The sequence below is a fragment of the Macrobrachium rosenbergii genome, chromosome 12 (genome assembly GCF_040412425.1).
Source record: "Macrobrachium rosenbergii isolate ZJJX-2024 chromosome 12, ASM4041242v1, whole genome shotgun sequence".
Lineage (NCBI taxonomy): Eukaryota > Metazoa > Arthropoda > Malacostraca > Decapoda > Palaemonidae > Macrobrachium > Macrobrachium rosenbergii.
The window spans coordinates 105,879,854-105,891,302 of NC_089752.1; the positions used below are offsets into that span (position 1 = coordinate 105,879,854).

General features: G+C 36.9%; 1 protein-coding gene across 1 annotated transcript; it reads left to right on the forward strand.

Annotated features, from left to right (window-relative positions):
* Positions 1–1,758: 1,758 nt before the first annotated feature.
* LOC136843822 (T-box-containing protein TBX6L-like) lies at positions 1,759–10,165 on the forward strand. Its single transcript, XM_067112606.1, has 4 exons — positions 1,759–2,100; positions 2,751–2,949; positions 8,064–8,626; positions 8,796–10,165. The coding sequence occupies exons 1-4, from the start codon at positions 1,959–1,961 to the stop codon at positions 9,473–9,475; spliced, it is 1,584 nt and encodes a 527-aa protein (XP_066968707.1). The 5' UTR covers positions 1,759–1,958; the 3' UTR covers positions 9,476–10,165.
* Positions 10,166–11,449: the final 1,284 nt, after the last annotated feature.

Sequence of the window (11,449 nt, forward strand, 5' to 3'; positions counted from 1 at the left end):
TTATCTCAGCTCAACGCCATATACAGGGCTATATAAAGTAGAGACAAGACAATTGACAAAATTTATATACATGTGTAAAAAAGGTAAAAATAAAAATAGGCTTATCCCAAACACTTACCGATAATAACAATAATAACAATATTTGTAATAAAAGCATTGACAATATAATATTGATATAATAGTAATAATGGAAAATAATGATGATATAATGATAATAACTTTCAACTAAAAACAGTAAGCGGATACTTCAGGTATAGTTTACTAATAATAATAATAATAATAATAATAATAATAATAACAATAATAATAATAATAATAATAATAATAATAATAATAATAATAATAATAATAATAATAATAATAATAATAATAATAATAATAATAATAATATTTCAGCAGATAACACTTAATAATTGCAATGACATAGAACAAATATACACAGCAAATGAGGCCACACACGGTGTGCAAAAATGAAAAACGTCAGTTATGAAACATGTAAAAATGTAAGACTTAAAATGGGTTTGTTTACACGCGCGCGCGTGCTTGTGAACGTTGAGAATAATGGCGGTTGAGACCAAGATTTTAGGCCCTGGACAAGCCCGTAGGTTGATGTATACGTGTACATACACACACACATATACTGTATATATGTATAAGTATGTGTATAATATATATATATGGGTCCTATATATATATATATATATATATATATATATATATATATATATATATATATATATTTATAATTATATGTATATTATATATATATTTTTATACATAGGCTACATATACATACATATATATTTAAATATATATAGGTACAACTTACTCACATACTGAAAACGAGAACATTTTACAAAGGGAAGGAAGTAATTAGCAGATCTGATAAATGGATTAACAAAATGACATAAAGTGCTTCACACCATTTGAATATTTATAACCTTTCCATTATAAAAACAATTACCAGGGGTGCAAATATCAAAGATTTAAAACCTTTCCTGTGTAATATATATATATATATATATATATATATATATATATATATATATATATATATATATATATAGTGTGGGTGTGTATATATGTGTGTATATATATATATATATATATATATATATATATATATATAGTGTGTGGTGTGTATGTATGTGTATATATATATATATATATATATATATATATATATATATATATATATATATATATATATATATATATATATATATATATATATATATATAATGACCAGACTGAAAAATCTTATATGCAGGCCAGAAAGTGTTTTTCTCTTATGCTTATTGACATTATACGAAGACTAACAAACTAAACAGGGTACGTTTGTATGCTTATAGCTCTTTAAATTTAGGCTACTAGGCCTAGCTCAATTTTAATTATACCTGACCATAGAAAATTGCAATGTTAAAGAAAGAATATATGGCTTTTCATCTTCATCCATCAGAAGACAGAAACAGAGAGAGAGAGAGAGAGAGAGAGAGAGAGAGAGAGAGAGAGAGAGAGAGAGAGAGAGAGATTTCCATAAAGCTTGACATCTCCTCATTCACTAAATCTGCTGCCCCCTGCCTGCGAGGACCAATTCCCAGGAGATTCGAAAACATTGCCGCTGATCTTTTCTTAAGCCATAAGAGCGTCTGTCCGCTCCGCCCACTGGCACGAAATACGAGACGCTCCGCCCCTTAGGGACGCCAGCGAGAGCGGCGACTGGCCGTCGGTGACGGGAAGGTGGGGCTTTTCGGCGATACAAAACCTACAGCGCTCGCCCGCATCAGGTAGTCAACGACGAGCATTTCGTGTGTGTGTCGATACGTAGAGTCCGTCCGCTAAAAGCGTTTCCTCGGGGAGATTCTGTTTTTGTTTACCTTATTATTTTTTTTTTATTTTTGTTGAGTGGAGTGTGATCGAGTGCCGAAGAAGGACGGATTTTATACTGTGTGGTGAGCATGTACGAAGAGGAGTATCTCTACCTCAGGAGTAGGGGCATGGCTCCGGCTGCGCCCCTCGGTTTACACCCGTACTTGGGCGGTGGATTGTCCGCTAATCTGACCGACCACCTTGAGAGGTCCTACAGACTGGGATTCCATGGTATGCACAGACCCCAGTTCAAATGTTATTCCCCCAGACTAATTGTATTGCAGTACTGCAAATCCCGTTAGAACATAATCATATTTCCTTATACAGTAGTAATTTCGTAGTAATATCGATTGTGCGTTTAGAATACGATGTTGTATAATTGATAAACTAGACATTTTAATGTAAGCATTAGAACGAGTTCATAATTTACAAAGCAAAATTATGAGGCTACTGAAGTGTCCCATTCGATTTAAAACGTTGTAAAATTCATCCCACTATAGAACAGTCATCCGTTTTGAAAGCAGAATATTAGTCTACAACTAAATTGCTTCAGTAATTCGTCTGCTGTGCTCTTTACATCTGGCAGTATTACAGTATTACGAGTCGATGTATTTGTTTGCTGTCGCTGTCAATAAAAAAAAACCAGTTCGGTCAAAATTAAACACACGGGGACCAAAATGCTAAAAATAAGTTCAAACAAAATGCTAAAAATAAGTTCAAAAGATTAAGAAAGAAAATTCTAATGTAATTCGCACATTTGTCAAAATCACATTTGCCTCGAAGGATATCTTGCCATTTTCAAGTAATAACAGAGATTGACCACATTCATATCTTCTCACATTCCTAATTCCATGAGCGTTAATTCTATGTCCTCTCAACAGGAGGAATGGCTGGGGGGTCTGCTTTAGCCCACGGCTTCCCCGGTGATTATCTGAAGCCCCATGGGCAGTGTGGCCTGCCAGCCCCTGGCCTACCCGGAGGAAAACCCGATCCGCGCATCAAGGTTCGCTTAGAAAATGAGACTCTCTGGAACCAGTTCGACAAGTTTGGCACCGAAATGATCATCACCAAGCTCGGACGGTAAGTTTATATATGCTGAGGAACCACTCATCATTTTCACTATAAACATCCCTTTGCAAGAGAAATCCTCTCTCTCTCTCTCTCTCTCTCTCTCTCTCTCAAACCTGCATGCCTGGATCTGTTCTTCCCTGATCAAGCACAAACAGCAACGCGATAATGTAAACGACAATTAGTTGAGGTCCTGAAACGTGTTTATGTTTATGGAAATTTGCTGTCGACTTCACGATGCTCATTACCATAACGTTTTCATTCCGATGATGATGAAGTTGATTCCTAAACAGATTCATTTCCTGGAGAAATATTGTATCGGAATGTTTGCGGGGAACATTCTTTTCATTTTTCCTAAATGGAAACGAGCGCCCTTCTCGTACTGGATTCTAGGAAGCCCAAACAAATAACGAAATGCAGTGCGTGATCAATCTCCCTCGAACCAACATGCAGTTAGGAACGACTCCCTTATTAGTCCTGTCGAAAATCCTGAAGCAGATAGCCTGCCGGGAGGGAAAAGGACATAAAAAAAGGGCTGAGGACTTTACCGACTAGCCTTTTTTTTTCCCCTCCCGAACTTATCAACATTCCGATCGCATCCTCCGTCCCAGGACCGCCACGGGGAACGTTTTAGGATGGGCCCGGTGTAGCGGCGGGCCCCTGTCGACGACGACGAAGACATTCGGCGGTGCTCACCGCCACGAAACAATTCAATTTACCGCAAACGCTTTGATCCCGACCGCCCGCCCGCCCGCCTGCCCGCTTGCTCGCTCGTCCGTCCGTCTATCGGCGGTGGCGGCGGCGGCGGTCACTTCTGGCCCGCCTCTCCTGTCGGATCATATTCTTATTTGCTTAATCCGGATCCCCGCTTTCAGTAATCCTAGCGGGTAATTAGTCGTCCCAAAGTTCCCCCGCTACTCCCCCAAAAGCCCTAATCCTTTGAGGAGAATTTGGGACACCACTGAGGACCTGTCAGTTTAAGGAGTCTTGTTTGAAGAGGCCAACATGATAGCCACGAATGAGCCTTAATGCTATTTGGGTCTCTGGCGATGGTAAAAATTCTCTGCCAGTCACAAATGAAATTATTCTTTTCATTATTATTACAATTAGGCAACCTCGCCTGGAAATAGGTTATAATGATAAAGTAATGGTTATAATGTTTTTATTATCATTATTCAGAACATGAACCCTATTCATATGGAACAAGACCACAGGGGCCACTAACTCGAAATTCAAGCTTCCAAAAGAATATGGTGTTCATTAGAAAGAAGTAATAGGAGGTAATGGGAAATACAAAAAGAAGAGGTCGCTTATTAAAAAGAAAAAACAATAACAAACAAATTGGAAAAAATATATGTTCAATCTCCAAAGGGGAGATTTATTATTATTGTTTATTATCATTATTATTTCGTATAGTTCTATTAGACAGATGCGTACAGTTAGACATTGTTATTAGTGATATTTATTGATAGAAATTCGCGACATCAAACTATTATGATGTAGACATCATTATTAGTAATATTTATCAATCGCCATTTGACGACATATAACTATTATGATGTACACATTACTACTAGTAATTTTTATCAATCGCCATTTGACAACAGCTATTATAATATAGACATTATTTTTAGTAATTTTTATCAATCGACATTTGACGACAGTTAACAATTACAATATAAACATTATTATTAGTAATTTTTATCAATCGCCATTTGACGACAGCTATTATGATATAGACATCATCATTAGTAATTTTTATCAATCGGCATTTGACGACATCTAACTATTATGATGTAGACATTACTCTTAGTAATTTTTATCAATTGCCATTTGACAACAGGTAACCATTATGATACAGACATTATTTTTTGGTAATTTTTATCAAACGCCATTTGACGACAGCTATTATGATACAGACATTATTTTTAGTAATTTTTTATCAATCGCCATTTGACGACAGCTAACTATCATGATACAGACATTATTTTTAGTAATTTTTATCAATCGGCGTTTGACGACGGCTAACTATTATGATTACGCCCATTATCATCATCTAAAGTCTTATCCACCGTCAATCAGCCACAGCTGGCTCCGCCTAGATAGATAACGCCCTTCCCTCCCTATTAAACCTTTTTCAAAAACGACCCGCGTCTCCGATCACACAAGTGGACGGACGATCCAGCCTCGCCAGGGCGGCCGTGAGCAACTTCAGGGGAAGAAGAAGAAGAAGAAGAAGAAGAAGCAGCAGCAAATTGTACGGATCAGGTAATAACAGATGCGGCGACAGACTCTCTCCTCTCAGACGTTTCAGTTTAACGTCTTTATTAGGGTCCCTCGCCGGCGTGGATCTCAATTAGTGTCTCTCCAAACGACTTCTTTGATTTTTCTCTCTCAGCGACTGAGGAGGAGGAGGAGAAGAGAGATACGAAAGAGAGAGAACAACTGCTGCTGCTGCTGCTGCTGCCACCGGCCGCAGTTATAATATGAGGATCATGCTACCTACCTGTGGTTCTGGGTTGTCTCCGTTTTCAATTAATCAGGCCCTTTTATCAACTGACCCGCACCTTTATTTCCGGGGACCTATGACTATACGCACTGCGACGCTATCCATCGATATATATATATATATATATATATATATATATATATATATATATATATATATATATATATATATATATATATATATATATATACATACTGCATATATGTGTATATTCATATATATATTTTATATAAAATATGATTATTTTATATAAATATATATATATATATATATATATATATATATATATATATATATATATATATATATATATATATATATATATATATATATATAATATATATATATATATATATATATATAGTGTGTAAAACATCCTCTTCCCTAGAATTGTTATATTCAGAATATTTTAATTGTCAATTCTACATTATAATTAACTACCCAATGTTATCATTAGTAAAAAAAATTCATGATAGCCAATTGGAAAATCCTGTATAACATCAGCATTTGATATAATGACGGCTTCTGGTGATATGATTTACATTTACAATGAATTTTCGTTTATAAAAATTTACAGGTTTTCCTTTAAAGCTGCGCATAATTTTTCCTACCATGTTATTCGTTGCAAAACATATAACTGATATATTATTACGATAACTAGTCTCATCAAACTAATTTAATTTTTGTTCGGAAACAAAAGTCAAATTGGCTCTTATCGCAAAGTCCGAAAATGAAGTCAATTGTCCCCTCGCAGAAACAACGACTTTTCCTTCGGGAAGAGGCTTCCAATTTCAAAACGCTGATGTCATTTATAAGTAAAAATGAAAACTGAGCGCTGTACGCACGATTACAGGGGCATCGTTTGTTCACTGTAGCTGTTTGACTCTTCTTCTTCTTCTTCTTCTTCTTCTTCTTCTTCTTCTTCTTCTTCAGTCTTTCTACTTAACTGTCCAATAGCAGGAAAAGCAGATTAACATTGGCTGAAATTCTGTTTGCTCTTCCATTCATTCTCATACGTAGCACCACGGATCATTCAGGTATTGCCTTAATATCAACACTCAATTCTGTCCAGCACCTGATCTATTGGTGATCGATAATATGTTCATAAAGAACCACATGCTGTAATTCGCTTTATATACAGTATATATATATTGGTGACTGATGATATTTTATGAATAAACACACGCTGTAATATATTATATATATATATATATATATATATATATATATATATATATATATATATATATATATATATATATATATATATATATATATATATATAAATATATTAAATAAACAAAGCACGAGGTACTGATATCTTTCATTATTCAATATTTCCTGCTGGCTCTTGCAGTCCATTTTGTTGCATGATTATGGTGATGGTATAGCTTGTATGTATGTATGTATGTATGTACAGTATATGTAAATATATATATATATATATATATATATATATATATATATATATAACATATATATAAATATGTATATGTATTTATATATATAATATATAAATATATTATATATATAATATATATATATATATATATATATATATATATATTATATATATATATATATATATATATATATATATATATATATATATATATATATATATATATATATATATAATGTGTGTGTGTATATATATACACACATGTTCTGGACACTAAATTTTGTAGCTGTAATATCTCGTTTTAACTAACTTATGAAGACAGAAGCGTAAGTCGCACAAACAAAGAAACATTATGAAATTTTCGTTCATAGTAATATTATTCAATATTTACTCAGGGAAGTATTCTGTGAATTAAACATGAGTTCCTTTTATTTTGCTGTAAGTGATATACTTGAGCTTGATTTCTTTTTTTAATCTTTGTCGGATATTAAATCATCCCATCATCCATCGAAGTCCAGATCATCAGCATATTTTACAAACGGCTTTTAGTGCGCATAAAAGTACTGAATAAGGAAGATGCTTATTGTACAAAGGCGTTTCTCTACATTTATGCTTTTCACATTCAGTCGTATGCAGCCAGATGTTTGATATTACTTTTCATGGTGAATGTGTTTGTAATTTTATACATATGTATATGTATATGTATATACATATATACGTATATAAATGTGTATATATATTTATTTATATTTTTTATTATATACATGTGTGCGTGCATGGGTGTTGCGTACAAATGTGTATAAGATAGTGAAAAATGATACGCATATTGTCCATAAAACATAAAGGGATAAATCGATATCTGTTTAAACAAAAATGAAAAAATGTGTGAGTAATTGAGATTTGGCCTGAGTTTAGGAACCTCTCTCCCTCCCTCCCTCAAATGTCGTCGAGTTGTAACCTCTCTCCCTCAAATGTCGTTGAGTTGTAGTGTTTAGTGTTTTCCCCTAGAACTTCAACAACACAAGTTCAAGAGTGTTTTTCGGGCACGAACACCTTGCCTTATCAGCTTTCACTTTCTCTTGCATGTTAACCATAAATCTTACTGTTCCTGAAGGAAATATTTCCATGTATAAAAGAATATCAATTTTTTTTTAAATACATCACATTAAAACGAAAAGAAGAAGATACTAATGTCCGTTCTCTCTTGGTTTGTAGGCGCATGTTCCCGACAGTGAAGATGTCCGCCAGCGGGCTGGAACCCAACACCAAATACTTCGTGTTGATGGACATCGTCCCGGCGGACGACTCCCGCTACAAGTTCCAGGGTAAGGAATGGGTCGTGGCCGGCAAGGCCGAGCCCCACATGCCCGGCAGACTGTACATCCATCCGGATTCCCCGGCGTCAGGAGCCCAGTGGATGCGCCATCCGATCAGCTTCCAGAAGCTGAAGCTGACCAACAACAACCTGGACCAGCAGGGCCACATCATCCTCAACTCGATGCACAAGTACCAACCCAGGATCCACATCGTGGCCGCCCCGGACCTCGTGTCCCTGCACTGGGCCGCCTTCAACACCTTCGCCTTCCCTCAGACGTGCTTCATGGCCGTCACCGCCTACCAGAACGAGCGCATCACTCAACTCAAAATCGACAACAACCCCTTTGCGAAAGGATTTCGCGAAAATGGCCAGCTGAGGTCGAAAAAACGGTCCGGAGGGGCGTCCCCTCCCGCCACCGACATAACCTCTGCTCCTGAAAAGTCGACGGAGGCAGAAGATGGTAAGATATTTTCATACTTCGAAAGAAAAATTTTCAATTTCATGTCATACGTTGCTTTTTATTTCTAATATTTCAGTACTTCTGCGTAAACCCGATTATTTTTGACATTTTTTATATATCTATAAAGCATATATAGATAGGTTATTAATTTTTTTTTTTCTGTCAACAGCCACCCTAGACAAAAGAGCAAGGCTGAACAGCGTGGACAGCGGCGACCTGGACGTCTCAGATTTGGATGACCGACCGGCCTCTTCCATGTCCGTCGAGAAAGATCCTTCAGACGAGAAGGTAGACATCGAGAGTCCTCCGACGCCGCCCCCTCCTTTCCTCCCGCCTCCGCAGATCATCAAATCCGAGGCTGAGGAAACCCCGACGTCTATGGTCTCCCCTCTGATGTCAGCCGCCTCCATGATGGCGGCTGCTGCGGCCTCCGCCGAAACAGCGAAAGAAAGGACCCCTCCAGCGCCCGTAGAAGCCCAGAGGCCTCATCACGAAGTAGGCATGCTGTCCCCGGCAGCCCCGCGTCCTTGCTTACCTTCCCCGACGTATTCCGCCGGTTTGCCCGGCGGGGTTCCTGCAGGGATGGCCGCGAGCTCCTTGCCTTACCCGTACCTCTACTACAGTCACATGATGTCGCCATACCTTCTGAGTCGCGCGCCGCAGCTGCACGCCTCGCCCCTAGAAAAGGCAACTGCCGCCGCAGCGGCCGCCCGGGAGATGTACACGTACCCTACCTACTTGAGGACGCCCACTGCCCATCATTCCTCGGTGCCCACGACGCCTTCGCGACCGGCCCCGATCCACCCTTACAGCTACGCACTTCCGCCACAGGTACCCGCTAACCTATGATGACCTGCGACCTTTAAAATGCCTCCTTCGTTCACGGACCGCGATCCATTCAGTCAATCAGCCATTCCTCATATTTTTAGTAAGTTCTGATCAGCCATTTCTGTTCATCATCGCCGCCAGAATGGCCAACACAATCCTCAGTACCATCGCTTCTCATACGCCATCTAAATATGTTAAGACATTCACTGTACATGACTCATTATCCTCACCTTATCACGCATTTACAATCATCACTGCATTAATGGTGTCCTATAGTGATCGTTATTATAGAAAGCGCGCGGGGAAAGACTTCTCTCCTGCGGAGCCATCCTCGGGCGCAATGTCACTGTTATTCCTTTCAGTTTGTCAACAACCTTTTGCTTGCAAATCATGCAGCCCTAGCGAACCCACGTTAGAGCTTACATGAGCACGATCTTCTGTAGTAGGTTCGATCACGTGCCAAAGATCTTTTCTTTCTTGCTTTCTTCTTCTTCTTCTTCTTCTTCTTCTTCTCCTCCACCTTCTTCTTGTTCTTCTTCTTCTTCTTTTCATGAGAATTTCACGGACTATTTATTTTTTTATATTTTCATGGTGCTTGTTGTAAATAACATTATTAATTGTACAGTTGTTATATTAGAAGACGGGTAAAGTAGTAGGAGAGCGTGGTGTATTCAAGGCCACCGCCGTTGTTAATAAAACCATTTTTTAAAAGACGATCTTTTGAATAATCCCTCTTTCGATTAAGAAAATTATTTTTTTAATAATATGGATATAAAATTTATAGCATGAAACGAAATTTTCAATACGATTAGCTCTGTTACACAAATCAAAGACAAATGAAAATGTAGAAGGAAAGTGAAGAAAAATCAAATGTATTTATGCAATGGAAATAGTTAACCCATGGGAGGTTGTATTTCGAAAGCAATATGCCAGCAAATATCCATCGTTAATTCTTGACGAGTATAAAAAGGAAATCAAGATTATCATTAAAATGACAAAATGTACTTTTGAAGACACTATCAGAAAAGGGCGCTTATCAAAGTTCAGAGAACAGCAGCAGTATTTCCCAGCCACCAGAAAGGATCCATAATCAAACAGATTTCGTTAAGCCTCCAAAAACTGACAGACCCTGATAACAAAAAGTGCCTTGTAACTGTCTATCTCCAGCAAAAGATATCTCTCGTTTTCATACTGCCGCTATATGAAGTATTTGGAATACAAAGTTTAGACCAAAGGCCAAGCGCTGCAACCCTTGAGGTTATACAACACTAAGAACAGCGTTGAGACAATTGCTAATAGAGAGTGTGGAAGAAAGAGAATGTGAACGCAGGTACAGTAAAAAGAATGAAAGGAGTTGCAGCCAAGGGCTGAAGTAATGCCTACAGTCACCGCGGGAGGCGCACTGACGGCACTAGCCCCCTACGGGTTTTGCCATATAAAGACCTGAAGTTTATTTAGTTAAAAGGTATTCAAGTCTAATTAACGCAAATTTACTAATATTCATTAGTGACTGGCCATTCATGATGCGAACTGTAATATGACCATACTTATGACAGGCTGATTAATCCTAGGTGCGATATTTGAATTTTCATGCTGAATATAGATAAGCGTATGTGTGTAAATATATACAGCATATATATATATGTGTGTATGTGTATATGTACATATATAATAGTAGCCTAATCTTCGGTTGCTTAAGGGAATTATAGGAATTATTAAAGCGAAAAGAGTGGCTGAAATTTAAAACTGCAAAACTAAAAATAAAAATGATTTTGAGAGGCACCCACTAGAGAATGCAAATGTATTACACAATATTGCTTGTCAAGATTCCAGGATTAAAAATTTTTGTATTATTGCTATTATTATCAGTATCATAATTTGCATTATTATTATTATTATTATTATTATTATTATTATTATTATTATTATTATTATTATTACATGGAACAAGCAATCTGTGATCAAAGATTGTCATAATAAAAAATGAAAGTAAAA

Coding starts and splice junctions, on each gene's coding strand:
- LOC136843822 (XM_067112606.1), top strand. CDS start 1,959: ATGTACGAAGAGGAGTATCTCTACCTCAGGAGTAGGGGCATGGCTCCG. Junction 2,101..2,750: donor CTACAGACTGGGATTCCATG/GTATGCACAGAC, acceptor TCCTCTCAACAG/GAGGAATGGCTGGGGGGTCT. Junction 2,950..8,063: donor ATCATCACCAAGCTCGGACG/GTAAGTTTATAT, acceptor CTTGGTTTGTAG/GCGCATGTTCCCGACAGTGA.